The sequence below is a fragment of the Pelobates fuscus genome, chromosome 1, assembly GCF_036172605.1.
Source record: "Pelobates fuscus isolate aPelFus1 chromosome 1, aPelFus1.pri, whole genome shotgun sequence".
NCBI lineage: Eukaryota > Metazoa > Chordata > Amphibia > Anura > Pelobatidae > Pelobates > Pelobates fuscus.
Window position 1 is genome coordinate 480,324,280 of NC_086317.1, and position 19,190 is coordinate 480,343,469.

General features: G+C 41.5%; 1 protein-coding gene across 1 annotated transcript in view; it reads right to left on the bottom strand.

Annotated features, from left to right (window-relative positions):
• Nucleotides 1–19,190, bottom strand: part of LOC134585764 (uncharacterized) — a 131,725-nt gene that overhangs the window by 66,599 nt on the left and 45,936 nt on the right. The window contains exons 3-8 of the mRNA XM_063441230.1: nucleotides 15,734–16,543; nucleotides 14,285–14,368; nucleotides 12,092–12,708; nucleotides 5,526–5,584; nucleotides 4,185–4,294; nucleotides 2,351–2,474 (exon numbers count right to left, since the gene is read on the bottom strand). Of these exons, the coding sequence (XP_063297300.1) occupies nucleotides 2,351–2,474; nucleotides 4,185–4,294; nucleotides 5,526–5,584; nucleotides 12,092–12,708; nucleotides 14,285–14,368; nucleotides 15,734–16,543 (1,804 nt within the window). The remainder of the gene's footprint in view (nucleotides 1–2,350; nucleotides 2,475–4,184; nucleotides 4,295–5,525; nucleotides 5,585–12,091; nucleotides 12,709–14,284; nucleotides 14,369–15,733; nucleotides 16,544–19,190) is intronic.

Genomic DNA, 19,190 nt, shown 5'->3' on the forward strand with positions numbered 1-19,190 from the left:
GTTCGCGTTCGCCGTTTGCGAACGGAAAATTTTATGTTCGCGACATCACTATTGCCCATTACTAACATCATTGCTGGATTTTGGAGTTGCCCTTGGCTTGCCTTTTCCATTTCTAACCTTGAGTGCCTTGCACTCGGTTCTTGTCTCCTGGCCCTGGCCCTCCTTCCTGACTACTTTCTAAGATCACCCCTTCATGTCTGCTACCATCCTCAGACCTCAGCATATGTTATGTATTTATTCTCTCTGGCTGTACCTGTGAATCATTTGACCCCAGTATCAGTCAATTCAATCATTGCCCTGTTATTGTGAACATTGTTTACTCTACTCATAGTAAACTACTTCATTACTTTCTTGCTCTAACCACTCATCCTAAAGACTGTTTCTCTCGAAGACATTGTCCCAGTTGTCTTTCCACATTAAACCATGTAATTGCCTTGTATCCATTCACTCAGCAAAACCCTACCATTGTCCAAGTCTTTCTGCTGCCTTTACTGTGTGACCTAAACTGATCGCTCTATAGATCATCCAGATTGCTTAGTCTTAGTGGGATTTGAACCCGAGTCTGTTGGTTGGTCCTCCCATTCAGTTACAAGGAAAACTATTTCCCACACTACTCTCCATACAGTAGTTTTGCTTTTAGCACTCCATGGCTTCACCTACCTGCCAGCTGCAGTAAATCTGCAATCACCTCAGTATATATATGTGGCGAAACCAACCTCGCCACTGGGCCCTGGAGAAGCCTGTTTGCTAGCCTCCTACCTGCTGACTATGGCCCCTGGGTTATTTGGGGCATATTGTACTGTATATTGCTGCTACTGGCCCTTTTAACAGCATCTATGGACATATTGGGACTTTTGGGACTACTGTCCCTTTAAGACTGTGATACATATTCTAGTGTACTGCCTGTAATATTATATGTGTATTTGTGTGTTAAGTTTAACCTGGGATATGTATGCAGCATTCATCTGATTGTTCGGTAGAATCACTCCATTTATTATATTGAGTGAAACTACCGAACAACCAGACCACCCAGGAATAAGTGTGCCTCCAATTACAGTTTGCAACAATGTTGCAAACGGGTAATTGGCAATCAGTGTAATGTATTCTTTGTCCTCTGGGTGGCCGCCATTCGGGAAACAAACACGTGGCGGCGGCCATCTTAAACTACCGAACAGCGGTGTTTTGCCGTCGAGTGTCTGGAACTAAAATCGGACACTTGACTAGGCAAACACCGCTGAGACCTCCATACTTCCAGAAATTCGTATGGAAACTACCGAATGACCCGCCGTTCGGTAGAAAGAACCCCATAAACAAGGGAATTCATTCAAACCCTCTCCAGGCTCTAACACAGGCAATTCGCCTGTTTTCATTCCCTTGTTTGTGACCGACCGCAGGGCCAAAATGCATGGAACTGTTTTCGGATACTTTACCCATGCGGTCGGTCAAATCTTTGGAACCCCATATCTCACGAACCATTCATCCGAATTACTTGAATTTTGGATATGTTGTCCCCCTGAATAAGGGCTATCCAGCGATGCTGGATTTAAAGGTGTACCCCCGGGTTTTGGGGTACATCCAGAACTTGGCTGAAAAAGTGTACCGGATAATTGAGTTTAATGTTATCTGAGGGGAGGGGATGTGTGGGCTGAACCATGTATGTGATTGGTTATTTTATGCCTCCCCCTGGGTGTGGCCTGTATGTGGATTAGTGTAATAAAAGCCAGGCTGGATGAGCCAGTCCTGAGTTCCTGTTTTACCCTCAAAGTGATGTGTCGTCTCATTATTGGGGGAAGGATTTATTGTATGCTGTTCCAGTTGACTGCTAGGAGTACAAGCCTATTCGTATGGTTCCTATTCAATGGTCTACAGCATTCATACGCTTGGGAGAATTTAAAGGTTTCTCGGATTCGGTGATTATGGTGTCTGCCAGAGTGCTTGGAGTCCTCAGGAAGCACTAGGAGCATCCATTAACGGAGGTACCAAGTCGGGGTGCCAGGTGATCCGTTACAATATATATATATATATATGCGCACTTCTTGTACTCTGGGACCATGTATTTAGGTCATTTCCTGGGTGTGCTTTTCCTCCAATTGCTACTGGATTTTTGATTCTTCTTTTGCCTGACTACTCTTCTGACTGCTGAATCTGTACTTTACTTCCAAATTGTGAGTAACCTGACTGCTTTCATCTGAATCCTTGTTTTGTTCTTGTGTGTAAAATAGCCTGTTGCTGACTGTGCGTGCCTGACCACGTCCTTTACCGTAACTCTCAGTCAAACCTTCAGGCTCTACCTCACAACAGGTACCTCACATACATAGCTTTAATTTACAGTAATCGTGTTTTATTATACCAGATATATTGGATATTGCGCCCTCTGAACACGAGACACAGTTATAACAGCAGCTATGGATTGTAGATCCTGGGACTTTTCTCTTTCCAGGTGGGCAATTTTCTGAGCACTGTGAACGTGGCATCTAAAATTAAAATAACAATAAAATACTAAATGCATATTATAGAATAATTTATCCTTCACACACTTTATACACAAACATTTCTATGTGATGATATCTCATTAAATCCTACCACAGAATCTGCTTGTTGACCGACTATGGGTGATGCACAACATTTCTGTACTTATGAAAGACTATTCTTCACAGCAACACAGGGGCCCAGCACACTCTGTGTTCCCTCTTCAGCTGCTCTGTGTCTCACATTCGCGAGACCCGCAATGTTCTGCACAGCACGGAGGCGAGTCTCGCGAGAGTTAGAGAGAGCTGGAGAGGGAACACAGAGTGTGCTGGGCCCCTATGTGCAGCGGCTGGCTCCCTCCACCATACCACTGGACCACCAGGGAATGTGATCTCCCCCCTCCCTGACAAGGTAAGAAGCAGGGAGGGGGGAATAAAATAAAAAATATAAACACAAATTTAAAAAAAAAATGCTTTCCCCCCCTAACACACACACACACACACATCATCCAGCACACATTCATTATACACACTCTGCACTCACTACATAAACTATACACAATCTGTACTTACTACAATAAAAATACACTGCATTCCCTATATACACTCTGCACTCACTACAAACACACTGCATTGATTATACACACTCTGCACTTACTACAAACACAATACATTCACTATACACACTCTGCACTCACTACACACACTGCATTCATTACACACACTCTGCACTCCCTACACACACTGCATTCATTACACACACTCTGCACTCACTACAAACACACTACATTAATTATACACACTCTGCATTCACTACAAGCACACTACATTAATTATACACACCCTGCACTGCACTATATGCATAGGAGTGTAAAAAAAATGTTTTGGGGTGGGAGGGAATCTTGGGTGAGTTCCCACACTTTTTTCCCCAGGACCTGACTCCTGTTCTCAGCCACTAGTGTGGAGAATGTGACACATAAACCACACTCCAACTGGCCATGTCTATGAAGTTTTGAATTTAAACTTCAATAACTGTAATCATAACAAATATATATATATATATATATATATATATATATATATATATATATATATATATATAAAAAAAAGAAAAAAAGCCTTGCACTCCAACTCACATCAATATGGACCTGGTGCTTGATTGCACTGAATAGATACAAACGAAGAAAAATCAGCACTCCCAGGATTTATCCAAAGTGAAATGTTATTTCTTTATTCCAACAGTCAACGTTTCAGTTCCACTGGGGAACTTTCATCAGGACAGAATAGGTATTCTGTCCTGATGAAAGTTCCCCAGTGGAACTGAAACGTTGACTGTTGGAATAAAGAAATAACATTTCACTTTGGATAAATCCTGGGAGTGCTGATTTTTCTTCGTTTGTATATATATATATATATATATATATATATATATATATATATATATATATATATATATATATATATTATATTCTATATATGTATTAATAGCTTATAAGCATGATTTGGGAATTAACCCTTTCTGCTATATAATACTGACACGTAGGAAGTGCCCAGATTTTAAGTGAATTTTAAAAAAGAAAATAAAGCAATAATTTGAAAGATTTATTATTATGATTTAAAAAAGACTATGACAATGTTTATACTTCTGCGGTTTGCTATGTCAACTTATGATTAAAAGAATCTTAGTTACAAAGAAAGTTAGTAAACATCTCTAACCTCTTTGTTTGGAGTCTTCCAAATTATAGTTTGGAAGTTTGTAGAAAGTTGTTGGTCCTCAGGTGCCCACGGTGTAAAGTTGCCCACCATATAATAAAGGTTTTCATTTTCTTTTGCAATATTATATATAATCAAATAGTAAAAGATAAATTCTCCATTTTCATCAAAATATGAGCCATGAACATAGGTAATTTCTTTTAAATAATGATGTAACTTTAAAGAAACATATAATACTCAATTATACATACAATTACATAAATGTGAAAATAATATATACAGTGTAGCTGTTAACCCCTTAAGGACACAGCTTCAGAAGCTTGTCTTACGCTTAAGGTCAAAGGCCATTTTTGCATGACATGTGCACAGTCGTTATTCGGCATGTGCTAACTCCTTAAATAAATAACACTCAGACACGGATTTTCTGTTGGAGTATAAAGTCCACAGCTTTATTAATTATAAATATATATATATATATAATTTAACAATTTAGGGTCATTGTCACAAGTACTAATTACTTCCAACCTTCATGCCCAATACCCCTGACAATGACCCTACCAAATAACAATAATGAACATTCCAATAATGCATAACGTTTTACACATGGCCTACCAAAGAGTCCCCAAAACCATATGTTTAACTGTAGGTGTGTACCCAGACACACCTATACCCCCAGGTTCGTAGCCACCAACGAGCTAGAACCTACCAACCACTTTTTCCTTCTGGCCTATTCCAGCCTAGACCTTGGCCTACCCCCTTTTTATTCCACCTAAATCCTATTTAACCCACGCCCTATTCCGCCACAGCACATGACTTGACCACCTTAAGCTCATGTGCGACCCCCACCACACAGATATAGGGCCTGGGAAATCCCATCCTGGAAACCCAAGTTAAGCAAATCAGAGCCCACATCCGACAAATGCACCCCATCTTTCCTAAAATACCCTGGCAGCATGCCCTCCAATTCACGGTGCCGCACAACCACACCACCTATCCTACGAATGAAAATCGCCATGGTCTTATTGACCTTTCCCCTACATCGCGCTACAGTGGCTGGATCCCTGGCTTGTCTCCAAGTAAAACGGGGCACCATTTCTGACCAAACAACTATTGCTCGCGCAGCCGATCCAGATCTTTCTTCATCCTCCTCAACAGTTCGCGCTGGGGAATTAAACCTAGGTCATTCCCCCCACCGTGAACCAATGCTACGTTTGGGATAAACCCCTTACCAATCCTGCGAAACAATTCCATACTAATACTCTGCCAGCTGAAACCCCTGAATCCCAACCAAGATAGGACCACCGTTTTCTTAGGAAAGCCCAGTTGCGTTCCATTTCTTCTCACTGAGGCCCTCTTCTGTGCCCAATACACATAGGAATGTCCAATCAGCCACACCAAACGACCTGAAATAATAAAACAGTGAACAGCAGAGTAACTTGAAACAGAAAAAAACGCCCCAGCCCACCATCACACCAACCTATCAGTTCTCACATATGAGCGGAACCGAATAGATTCCCACCTCCCAATCCGCTTAATCCGCTCGTCACCCAAACCAAGGCGTGCCGCCTCCGTTGCAGCTCCAATTCGGAAAGAATGTGTCCCGAACTGCGCTGGGTCCAGGCCTAGCTTAAGTAGGCCCGAGCGAAATATCCTAACAAACTGAAAACGGGATAACGCCGTCCCATCCGCATGGATGAAAAAACAACCTTCCTTTTTGGGGCGGATTTCCAAGAACCTGGCCCCGCAAGCCACAGGGCAAACCTTGGACGCTGGCAGATCGAACAATGTCACCGAGCATCCTTTTCCAAAAACTTCCGTTTTTGAACAACCCAACCTAACCAGCACCCTGTCCTTGCTGACTACCACATCCCTCCATTGCAGACCACCGACCCCTGCTTTGTTGATGCTAATTAGTTCACCGATTCGGAAAGCCCTGAAGAAGGCCCACGCAAACGCCCCGGAAAATAATACCACTTCATAGTTTGAGGAACATAAGGTAGGTAGCACCTCCACTAGCCCTTGCAGCACTGCAAATGACACCGGCCTCCTCGTATGCAAGGATTTTTTGCCCCTTCGAAAACCACGTACTGCTTGCCTCACCAGAAAGTGTTTGGTTATGTCCTCCCATCCGTTAAACTTGAATAGGAAAGCCAGCGCCGACAAGTGCCTATCTAGCATAGATGGAGACACCTTTTTAGCGAATAGTCGACACAGTACCCATAACAACACATCTAGCCGCTGACCTGCTGAAAGGTCCCCTCCCACTTGTGCAACCGTCTCATCCCATTCGTGCCAAACCTTTTCGTATGCCGCCCAAGTACCCAGCGCCAAGGAATTCCTTACGAACTCCCCAAGCATGAAGTCCCGAGCTTCAACATTTCTCTACCATTTCAGCTGGAAGGCTATTTCATGCATCCACTACCCTCTCAGTAAAGTAATACTTCCTGATATTATTTTTAAACCTTTGTCCCTCTAATTTAAGACTATGTCCTCTTGTTGTGGTAGTTTTTCTTCTTTTAAATATAGTCTCCTCCTTTACTGTGTTGATTCCCTTTATGTATTTAAATGTTTCTATCATCTCCCCCCTGTCTCGTCTTTCCTCCAAGCTATGCATGTTAAGATCCTTTAACCTTTCCTGGTAAGTTTTATCCTGCAATCCATGAACCAGTTTAGTAGCCCTTCTTTGAACTCTCTCTAAGGTATCAATATCCTTCTGAAGATATGGTCTCCAGTACTGTGTACAGTACTCTAAGTGAGGTCTCACCAGTGTTCTGTACAATGGCATGAGCACTTCCCTCTTTCTACTGCTAATACCTCTCCCTATACAACCAAGCATTCTGCTAGCATTTCCTGCTGCTCTATTACATTGTCTATACAAATACAAAAAGAGAAGTCCTGCGCTTAAGCAGCAAGGACTACAACACACATCAGCCCCAATATATAGTAAAAACCAAAGAAAAGAAAATGTTACTTGCGCTTTCTCCTTAATCCCTATGTATATTTAGACAAATGGAGGTCATTTAGTTGCTCCAATGGCCATTGGAGGAATGCCCGCCTGCCAACGTCAAGGCAGACCCCCCTAAGCGGGTCCTAACACTGACCCTTCAGCCTGCTTCCTTGAGCTTCTGGCAAAGATATCTCTAATGAGACAGAAAGGGGTACAATGCTGCTACCCATCCCATGTGTTCCCTATTAAGGGTTAATAAGTATAGGGGTGTATATAAAAAATACCCCTTTCTGTCTCATTAGAGATATCTTTGCCAGAAGCTCAAGGAAGCAGGCTGAAGGGTCAGTGTTAGGACCCGCTTAGGGGGGTCTGCCTTGACGTTGGCAGGCGGGCATTCCTCCAATGGCCATTGGAGCAACTAAATGACCTCCATTTGTCTAAATATACATAGGGATTAAGGAGAAAGCGCAAGTAACATTTTCTTTTCTTTGGTTTTTACTATATATTGGGGCTGATGTGTGTCGTAGTCCTTGCTGCTTAAGCGCAGGACTTCTCTTTTTGTATTTGCATTTACTTTGCATCACACAGCCTGGTTACAATGCTGCTACCCATCCCATGTGTTCCCTATTAAGGGTTAATAAGTATAGGGGTGTATATAAAAAATACCCCTTTCTGTCTCATTAGAGATATCTTTGCCAGAAGCTCAAGGAAGCAGGCTGAAGGGTCAGTGTTAGGACCCGCTTAGGGGGGTCTGCCTTGACGTTGGCAGGCGGGCATTCCTCCAATGGCCATTGGAGCAACTAAATGACCTCCATTTGTCTAAATATACATAGGGATTAAGGAGAAAGCGCAAGTAACATTTTCTTTTCTTTGGTTTTTACTATATATTGGGGCTGATGTGTGTTGTAGTCCTTGCTGCTTAAGCGCAGGACTTCTCTTTTTGTATTTGTATTTACTTTGCATCACACAGCCTGGTTACAATGCTGCTACCCATCCCATGTGTTCCCTATTAAGGGTTAATAAGTATAGGGGTGTATATAAAAAATACCCCTTTCTGTCTCATTAGAGATATCTTTGCCAGAAGCTCAAGGAAGCAGGCTGAAGGGTCAGTGTTAGGACCCGCTTAGGGGGGTCTGCCTTGACGTTGGCAGGCGGGCATTCCTCCAATGGCCATTGGAGAAACTAAATGACCTCCATTTGTCTAAATATACCTAGGGATTAAGGAGAAAGCGCAAGTAACATTTTCTTTTCTTTGTTTTTTACTATTACATTGTCTGCCTACCTTTAAGTCATCAGAAATAATCACCCCTAAATCCCTTTCCTCAGATGTTGAGGTTAGGAGTCTATCAAATATTCTGTCCTCTGCCCTTGGGTTTTTACGTCCAAGATGTATTATCTTGCACTTATCCACATTAAATGTCAGTTGCCACAACTCTGACCATTTTTCTAGTTTACCTAAATCATTTGCTATTTGGCTTATCCCTCCTGGAACATCAACCCTGTTACATATCTTAGTATCATACGCAAAAAGACACATCTTACCATCAGGACCTTCTGCAATATCATTAATAAAAATATTAAAGAGAATGGGTCCAAGTACAGATCCCTGAGATACCCCACTGGTGACAAGCCCATGCTTCGAATATACTCCATTGACTACAACCCTCTGTTGCCTGTCACTCAGCCACTGCCTTACCCATTCAACAATATTGGAATCCAAACTCAAAGATTGTAGTTTATTGATAAGCCTTCTATGTGCAGCAGTGTCAAAAGCCTTACTGAAATCTAGGTAAGCAATGTCTACTGCACCACCCTGATCTATAATTTTAGTTACCCAATCAAAAAAATCACTAAGATTAGTTTGGCATGATCTCCCTGAAGTAAACCCATGTTGTCTCTGATCTTGAAATCCATGTGTTTTTAGATGTTCAACAATCCTATCCTTTAACATGGTTTCCATCACTTTCCCCACTACTGAAGTAAGGATTACTGGCCTATAGTTGCCCGACTCCTCCCTATTACCTTTCTTGTGAATGGGCACAACATTCGCTAACTTCCAATCTTCTGGGACTACTCCTGTTAACAATGATTGGTTAAATAAATCTGTTAATGGTTTTGCTAGTACACCACTAAGCTCTTTTAATGACTTTGGGTGTATTCCATCAGGTCCCATTGACTTATTTGTCTTTACTTTTGACAGTTGAAATAGAACCTCTTCCTCTGTAAACTCACGTGTAATAAAGGACTCATTTATCCTTTTTCTTAACTGAGGTCCCTTTCCTTCATTTTCATCTGTAAATACCGAACAAAAATATTAATTGAGGCAGTCAGCTAGACCTTTATCCTCATCTACATACCTTCCTTCTTTTGTTTTTAATCTAACTAATCCTTGTTTTACTTTTCTTTTCTCATTTATGTATCTAAAAAAAAGTTTTGTCCCCCTTTTTTACTGACTGTGCTATTTTCTCTTCTGTGTGTGATTTGGAAGCTCTTACAACTTGCTTAGCCTCTTTCTGCCTAATCTTATAGGTCATTCTGTCTTCCTCAGAATCTTTTTTATAATTACTAAATGCTAACTTTTATTTTTTTACTATTTTGGTCACATCTGTGGAGTACCACAGTGGTTTCTTGAATTTTTTGCTTTTACTGAAAAGCCTAATGCAATTTTCTGTTGCCTTCAGTAGTGCAACTAATAATCCCATTTCTTTTGGACTCCATTTAATTTGCTCAAGTCTGATAATGACTCCTTTACACATATTCTAATTTTAAAAAGTCTGTTTTTCTAAAGTCTAAAACTTTTGTTTTTGTGTGGTGTGACTCAGTCACTGTTCTTATATTAAACCACACTGACTGATGATCACTGGATCCTAAACTTTCACCTACAGTAATATCTGATACCAAATCTCCATTTGTTAACACTAAATCTAGTATGGCCTCTTTACGAGTTGGCTCCTCAACGACTTGTTTTAGAGACAATCCCAGTAGGGTGTTTAGAATATGTGTGCTCCTGGCACAAGTAGCTATTTTTGTTTTCCAATTCACATCAGGAAGATTAAAGTCACCCATGATGATAACTGCCCCCTTCATTGTCATTTTAGCTATTTCTTCAACTAGTAGATTATCTAACTCTTCAATTTGTCCTGGGGGCCTATGAATCAGACCTACACGAGTTACTGTGTGATTACCAAATTCTAACGTAACCCAAATGGACTCTATGTTCGCCTCACTAACCTTTATTAGGCTAGATTTTATGCTATCCTTCACATACAGGGCCACCCCTCTCCCTTACTTGCCTTCCCTGTCTTTTCTATATAAAGAGTACCCTGGTATTGCTATGTCCCAGTGATTTTTCGCATTATACCATTTATCAGTAATAGCGACTAAATCTACACCATCAGTTGCCATTATTGCCACAAGTTCATGGATCTTATTCCCTAAACTGCGAGCATTTGTAGACATAACTCTAAGCTTATCATTTTTGAACACACATTTTTTGGGGGACAATTGGATTGATGGTTTATCACCCTTTTGCCCCCCCCCCCCTCCTAGTTTAAATACATCCTAGCAAAACCTCTGAACTGCTCACTGAGAACATTTGTTCCCTTTTGAGAAAGATGCAAACCATCTTTTTTGGACAGTTTATTTCCATTCCAAACAGAGCTAAATTCCCCCTTCACCGAGTCAATCTCCAAACCGAGGAAACTGAGGCATGAAGTGGGGCCGACCGTCTTATCCCCTGCTAGTGGAACCCCAAAAGAGTGTGCCACCCATTGAAATACCTTCAATATCTGACCACACCGCTCGGCTCCCGCCGGCCCTACGCACAAGAAATTGTTGAGGTAATGCACGATTGCCCCCCCGGCCGACTCCCGTCGTACCACCCATTCCAAAAAGGAATATCAGTTGCCATTATTGCCACAAGTTCATGGATCTTATTCCCTAAACTGCGAGCATTTGTAGACATGACTCTAAGCTTATCATTTTTTTAACACACTTGCTACAGGCACCTTCTGTCCTTGTTTTGGGGGACAATTGGATTGATGTTTTATCACCCTTTTGCCCCCCCTCCTAGTTTAAATACATCCTAGCAAAACCTCTGAACTGCTCACTGAGAACATTTGTTCCCTTTTGAGAAAGATGCAAACCATCTTTTTTGGACAGTTTATTTCCATTCCAAACAGAGCTAAATTCCCCCTTCACCGAGTCAATCTCCAAACCGAGGAAACTGAGGCATGAAGTGGGGCCGACCGTCTTATCCCTTGCTAGTGGAACACCAAAAGAGTGTGCCACCCATTGAAATACCTTCAATATCTGACCACACCGTTCGGCTCCCGCCGGCCCTACGCACAAGAAATCGTCGAGGTAATGCACGATTGCCCCCCCCGGCTGACTCCCGTCGTACCACCCATTCCAAAAAGGTGCTAAACTTTTCGAAATAGGAACACGATATGGAACAGCCCATAGGTAAAGACAGGTCCACGAAAAAACTCCCTTAGATGAAACACCCTAGTAGGTGGTGGCAATCCGGATGTATGGGGAGCAGCCGAAATGCTGCTTTCACATCCACCTTCGCCATCAAAGCCCCATGTCCTGCTTTCCGAACCAACTCGACTGCCTGGTCGAATGATGCATAGGATACAGAACACAGGGCCGCGTCGATATCATCATTCACCGAAGCCCCTTGTGGGTGCGATAAGTGATGTATCAAGCTAAATTTTCCCACCTCCTTTTATGGGACCACCCCTAGCGGAGAAAACTCGCAAATCGTGTAGTGGTGGGAACAGAAATGGCCCCGCCATACTCCCCAATTGGACTTCCTTCATAAATTTCTCCCTCACTACCCCAGGGTGTTCCCGTACTGACTTAAGGTTTGCGCACATAGTTCCCGGACCCTTAACCCTGAATGGGATAACGAAGCCTTCTGTAAACCCTTGCCATAAAAATCTTGCGTCTTCCTGGTTACCGTATAGCCTTAGCCAAGGCAGCATCGCGCCGACCTTCACCGGCGATGTTCCCAGGTGCAACCGCCGTAGCTGTTGACCCTGTTGTACCACCGAGATTAGCTTTCCCTTTCTTAAAGCATCTGTTGACCCCGTGGTTGCCCCCGCATCCGGAACATTCATGTTTAAATCTGCATGAAGCCCCCCACTTGCACTGCCCCTCGTTGTAGAGCCAGCAGAAACCTTTTTTCTGTCCGGCTGACACGGCGCCTCCTGCGACCGTACCGGCCGTCCCCTGAAAGGGCGCATTTTTCTGCGCTATCATCAGTTTCATCCACAACGGCAGGTCCATCTGGTCCCACCTCATGTTAGGGTTTGCTGCTAACCGCTGGTGGAACTGTTCATCATACCGCCACCACGCCAAACCCCCGTAACTCCTGTACGCGTCATCTATCCCATCTAGATAGCAAAATAGCTGCGAGCATCTGTCTGGGGACTTCTCTCTGATCACGCTCGCCAAAATACAAAAGGCCCTGAGCCAATTCCCAAAAGTCTTCGGTATCTTTCGATACCGCCGCTTTTTCTCCTCCTCTTCTTTCTTGGCATCTTTCTTGTCCTCCTCCTTTAAATCGAGGAATTCCTTGAGTGGGAGCAAGGAGAAGATTTCCAAGAGCTCACCTTTCCAAATTTTCTCTTTCATTTCAGTTTTCAAGTGACACCCCAGTGGCCCGGCAAAAGACACGTGCACGTTTTTCCGTGCCACGTCCGCTATCTCGCACCGGACACCACAAACACCACAGACTCCACAACCATCGTAGCTTAACTGGAGTCTCGCCGTCTTCCTTCCACCCTGGATCAGCTTCTGTCCTCCAGGACCGTGTGGGAAATACCTCTTCCTTCCACCCTGTATGAACCTCCAGCATCCAGGGCTGTGTGGGGAAGACCTCTCCTCCATGAGAGCGTATCAGGAACAGCTCTTAGAAGAGGTAGGTGATTTAAAGCTCAAAGGAGTATGCAGAGCATAGCAATCCCCAGTGTGATTATAGCAGTTCCCTCCAATCACGAGGCAAGACTACGTGTTGAGGGTCAAGAAGATCTCTTTTTAATGGAAGCAAGCACTCACAATGTATACAATTCCTCAGGCCAGAGGCACACCCCCTGGACCTGATGGAACACTGGCACACAAAGGACACAAACCAATCAAAACAATACAACAATGTCTGACACACCCAGTCAAAATCCTCCCCTCTGCCTGTGATATAATTACTGAACACAATGGGCTAACGTAATTATCAAAGGCAGGAAAATACACAGTTTTACACAATATTCATAACTTTAAAAGTATACATCACATTCACATAAAACTTACATATTTCCTATTATACTGAACAGAACCCTCACATTCAACCTATCCCCAGATAGCTTGGATCTGAACGCTCAATATATCCTAACAGCGCTCAGATTCTACAAACAGAACAAAATCGACATGGGGCTAAAGTTTAGCAAGGGCCCTACACAGTCCAATAGAAGTCCATAAGCCCCAAGTACTGGTTTTAAAGGGTAAAATCTCCCAGGGGCCATAGTCACAGGGCAGGAGGCTGGCAAGCAGGCCTCTCCAGGACCAAGTGGCGAAGGACACTTCGTCGTGACACTAGGAACCACAACAAGATGCTGTACCTTGGGAAAAATGAGGTTTTATACATTTGGGTGTGTGGTTATCAAAGCCCCGCCCCCAAAATGTGAGTGTATGTTGAGCTCTAGTGTTTTGAGCTAAATTGACATCATGATGCCAGCTCACATGCACCGCATTATAAAAATGGTAGGGAGCACAGCAGGCAATGTGGAAGCGGCGGTCCGCCGGATCATAGGAAGAGCTGACAAGCGGACCACTAAGGTAAGGACATAAGAGCTGACAGAAATATGCACATAATCAGATTTGGTTAAAAAATGTACTCCAAATAGGAACATAATTGCCATGTTCTAAATACTACCTGCAATTTTGGTCTTGCCCATGTGAAAGTCTCCTTAGTACATGACACCACTAAGTGTCTCTCATGACACAAAACTGAAGTTAACTGAATGGTCACATTCTACATTTCATTGTACCATTCTTAGTAATGAATGCTGTGCCCCTCCACTCAGAAGGAATATTTCATTTTCATGTCATTTCTACTTCTAAATCCCAAAGGATTTAAGTCTCATTGCACAGTTGTTACCGAGATCCATTGTGTCATCACCCTTCTGTTCCTGACTTTCTTGTTGCTCTTGCTGGTTAGCTGAAGCCAAATAATCATGTGTCCCTGAAGAATAATCACAGGAGACACAATAGATATCACCGCATGAGTAGGATTCTTGAAGTACAACAAAGCAGAGCAGCTATATTATATATGACCCAGAGCCTTTCCAAACAAGACCAGTTTGTAAGTTTATTTCCCCAAAAGAATAAAATTATATATGGGACTATTATATTTTATATGTGAAAATAAATGTTTTTAATGGTATACCACCATTTATTTTCTCGCTTTTCTGCATTACGTAGAATTCAAGACAAGGATCCAGATGTTCATTGGGCTTGTCCCTGCTGCACTTCCACCTAAAGGTGGGCAATTGTGTCTCTGCCATATGTGAGTAATAATATTAGGATACTATTAGGGGTATATAATGGGTAATGTTTATTACATAATGATTTACCCTATGTTTAATTTTATATTTTGTGTGTACAGGGGTAACCTAAAAGTATTTTTATATATTTTTTGTCTTAAAGGTGGCTCAATCCGTAACTTCGTTATAAACTGTTTATGGCTTCATGAAAATGGACAGAAAGTAAAAGTCTCAAGGTTTATTAAACAGAAACTAAATGGCTGAAGATCTAATAGCTATTATGCTTGATGCTGACTTTTATATATATTTTTACTAAAGTCACATAGCAAGCCAATTTAAACAAAACATCGTATGTCAAATTTTAGGCAAAAAAGAGAAAACACAGTCTATGAATGAAAACCAGAATGGAAAGAAAACTCGGGCTTATTGATTAACAGATACTAAATGTACTGGACTTACAAACAAATGTTTCTTACTTGTAAAAGATCTAATAAAGAGTACACATCATCAGAGCTCTGAATTATAAAGGAAATAAAGCATGGATAAAACTCCTAGAAATATTATTATAAAGCTCCACAAGATTATCAGATTCATATAAAAAGTGAGGGTAAAAGCATCTCCTTAAATAAAAATTTAATTTGTCTATGCACACCCCTAGAAACTGATTAGGTTTAACAACCAGTGTCCCTTAACATAATTGTGCAAATAAGCCATTCCTAGCAGTCGACATATGGCCTATGGAGGTCAATAAGACACCCATATTACTATATTGGGGGTTAAAACTTCCCTATGCCATCTGCAATGCAGCAGGTGGGGGCATATCTCCTAAATTTTTAAAACTAGCGACTGGACAGACATTGAAAGGTCCCACCAATGCCTCTATGAAAGGAACTTATTATTCCATCATTCGTAATATGCAGTCTTGCACCCTTCACTTGAGTCAAATGTCTTGCTAAAAAAATTGAAATTCAAAGGTTGGTTTCCAAAATGTTAGATTATGTTACAATGCAAAACTTGAATTGACCCCTGTTATATGTTATATATATGGTATATGTTATACTTACCTGATAATTATAGTTGTAGCTATTCAAATTGTTTGCATGCACTTCTTTATTCTCAGATAACATCATATGAAGGGCCTCTGCCATAACACTTACTGCCAGATAGACTCGAGGAGAAACTCCTAAAAATATATCTTTCTTAATGTTCTTCATCCTTTCCATCCCAGTGCAGCGCTTTAGTGAGATATTATATTGAGTTGCATATAAATTATTCTTTGATGTGTTGTCCGATAAACATCGAAGACTTGCTATCCACAAATCATGAAGAATCATGTCTTTTGGGTATTTTGAGGGATGTATATTATCGAAAAAAGTTCCAGTGCCTGGGAATGTTACTGGATAAAGCTCTAAAGTCAAACAACCATTAAAGGCTTCTATACTATCATACATTAGAATAGGATTGGAAGCCCAAGAGGGTGGAAGAATTAGTGTCTTTTTTTTAAACACAAAACTGTATTCTGAAACAATACGAACAACTGAAAAAGAAAAATGTCCAGAGACAACAATAACATGAGCAGACGAATCCTGAATAATTTTCAGATTCTTTTTCAGGAAAAAAGTGTTTCTTAAGTCTTTTGCTGTGTAATAATAGGCAACACAAATGCCATGTTTGCTCAAATATTTTTTTAGAATGAGACCCTCTTGCTCTCCTGAGATATCCTCTGATGCTAGTATACCAACCCAACTCCAGTAATTCCTTTTCAGAAGTTTGGATATTATCAAGTAATGGACATTGTCATTCTGAATAATCCGGAAAAAGTATGGAAACTTTTGCCGATCACTTAACAAGGAGTCTGTAGCTCCATAACTGATCTTGAAAATAATGAAAAAAATATGAAAAATATGCAAAGTAACAAAGTAAACATTATAACATGCCCACAATTCCTCCCTTTTGGAATGACCTGCTGTTTTTGACATAGTTTTAGGATCCATGCATGAGTTAGATCTATATCAACAAGTTCCTCAAACTTAAATTTAAATGAATCCATGGAATGCCGTAACAGCTTTGAGCCCCAGGTGCCAAGCGGTACTTCCCTCTGCCATGATCCACTTTGGGGGGGATTGCCTGATAGCCCAGATAGCCCCCCTCTGGAAAATCAGGCCTCTGCAGGCCATGTGATTTCTCTCATAGAGCTATCATATGGCCGCAATAACTGACCATAGATCTGCCTGCAGTGGGGCTACCTGGGCTGTCAGGCTGTCCCCCTGCTGCTGGAAAATAGAAAATATATTAGTATGCCCACAATAAAAAACATTATATATATATATATATATATATATATATATAATTTTAATTCTAAATTTATTTTTATATTAATATATATATATATATATATATATGTATATATATATATATATATATATATATATATATATGTAACAATACAGTAAGAATTAAATTATACATATATCTCTATTAATAAATAAATAAAAACAATTTAAATATATATGTATTAAGGCCGTTTGGCCTGTAATTGTGGTAGGGGCTTATTATTATACTTACCTATTTAAGGACCACCCCTTACCTGGCTCCATACCGTTTGAGGTCAGCGTTGAGTGAGATCCACTTCTGGGTTCATACAGACGCCATTTTGGAAAATACCTTTGCTCCACAAAGTCTCCTACTGTAGCTGTGTCCAGGAATCCAGCCACAGGATTTCCCGGTCGACCAGCTCCTTTTTTCTTCAGTCAGCATCGCAGATAGTATTTGGATACTTACAGAACCATAAGTTGACCTACCCGTCGCGCCAGGCACAATCCCACAGCGTCTTCACGGGTCGGGTCCTCACTTTACGGTTCTTTCGCTTGTTTCACGTGTCTGATACTTACCTTTACTATTTCGTGCAAAACTGTTTGTTTGGCACCTCATGATCTAACGCATTCCACTTGTTCTTGCTCATTTTTTGATTTACCAAACTCCCGAACGGGAACACTGTTCATTACATTTGCCTGTCATACCAGGCTATTACGTTCGTGCACATAGTACTACATGAACGGCGGTTCAAGAGCACGCTCACTACTGACCCCTACAGGTTGCCCCCTAGTCTCAGGATAGCACATACAATTGATTTGTGGGATTTTGCCGAACACTCATGGTTACAAGATCTGAGTGCAGTCACACACACTCCCGAATGGAGATAGTTTACTTTAATTTTGCGGCTCCTTGTTTCAGCTACTGATAGTACGAACTTATACGGCAAAACATTTTGTGTGCAAACACACTAAACACAGCATTTCGTTTAACATACCTACAAATACTGCCCCCTACCGGACAAATTACCATACAGTATGTTTCACAATTTATTATAAGGATATTATCTGTTACACGCTTTGTTTTTGAATTTTCACATATTCTCTTTGACGACTGCCAATCACATTTTACCATATTGTTGTCTCCTTGTATATGTTTAAAACTCAATACAACATAGTTTCATATAGTTTTCCCTGCTTATAATATAATCAGTCTCCCTATGAGAAGGGGGAAATTAGAAGCATACAAGTAACTTATTTGACAGAGCGCTTTGCTCTTTAACTTGTACATGCTGCACATATTAGGATAAACTTGGTAGATGTCTATATCTATTATTTTATACGTTGTTTTATCCGTTCGGGTTACAGGTACTTCTAAAACCTATACGGATTAACAGTTCATAAACCATACATACCAGGTACGTACACCTGCTCACGTGGTATATATATTCCATTCTCCCCAGGAATAGATAATAGCATACTGGCAATTAGGGACTTTTAGGGTCCAATAGGTATTTTCCTTTTTCTTGGCATTCATGCCTTTCGGTTAGTGGTTCTGCAAGGCCAACACCTCGCCTCACACTCGGAGGCATACACCCATCTGGCCACTCGTTAGCTAGCCGCCTCATATAGTAACATAGAGAGGGCCTCACCTGTCACTCCCTTTCCTATTTTGCTGGTTACAGTCACCGAGAGGCCGACCTTCCACCAGTACGTTCGGTGGCCACAAAAAAATCCCCTCGAGCCAAAGTATAGATAGAGCCTCTCAAGCCACTTGGCAACTAGCAAGGCCTCACCAGTCACCAAATCCAAGAAATAATTGTTTTGCCACGTGGCTTCAGCTAACAAACCAGTACAAGACCCCTGTTGTTCAAGTAATAATGGCTATCTTCATGTTATTTAGTATGTCTCAAGAAGGTGACGAGGAATTCTCTCTACCTAGCACTCCGGCACACCTTCACGTAGAGGGGATGTTGGCAGTCCTGCATCAATCAGATCATGGACGATTCCACGCATTACTACTTAGCTAAGGGGGCGGCAAATCCCCTCCTTAGCTACAGCAAGTAAAGCGTAACTATTTAAGCTGCTCTGCACATCAACAGATAACATAGAGGTGGGGGAATGCACCAGCAATATCAATTCAGGTGACATCCATGCTATATTATCATCACTCATGAATTCCATGAGCAAAGTGAACGACAGACTGGAG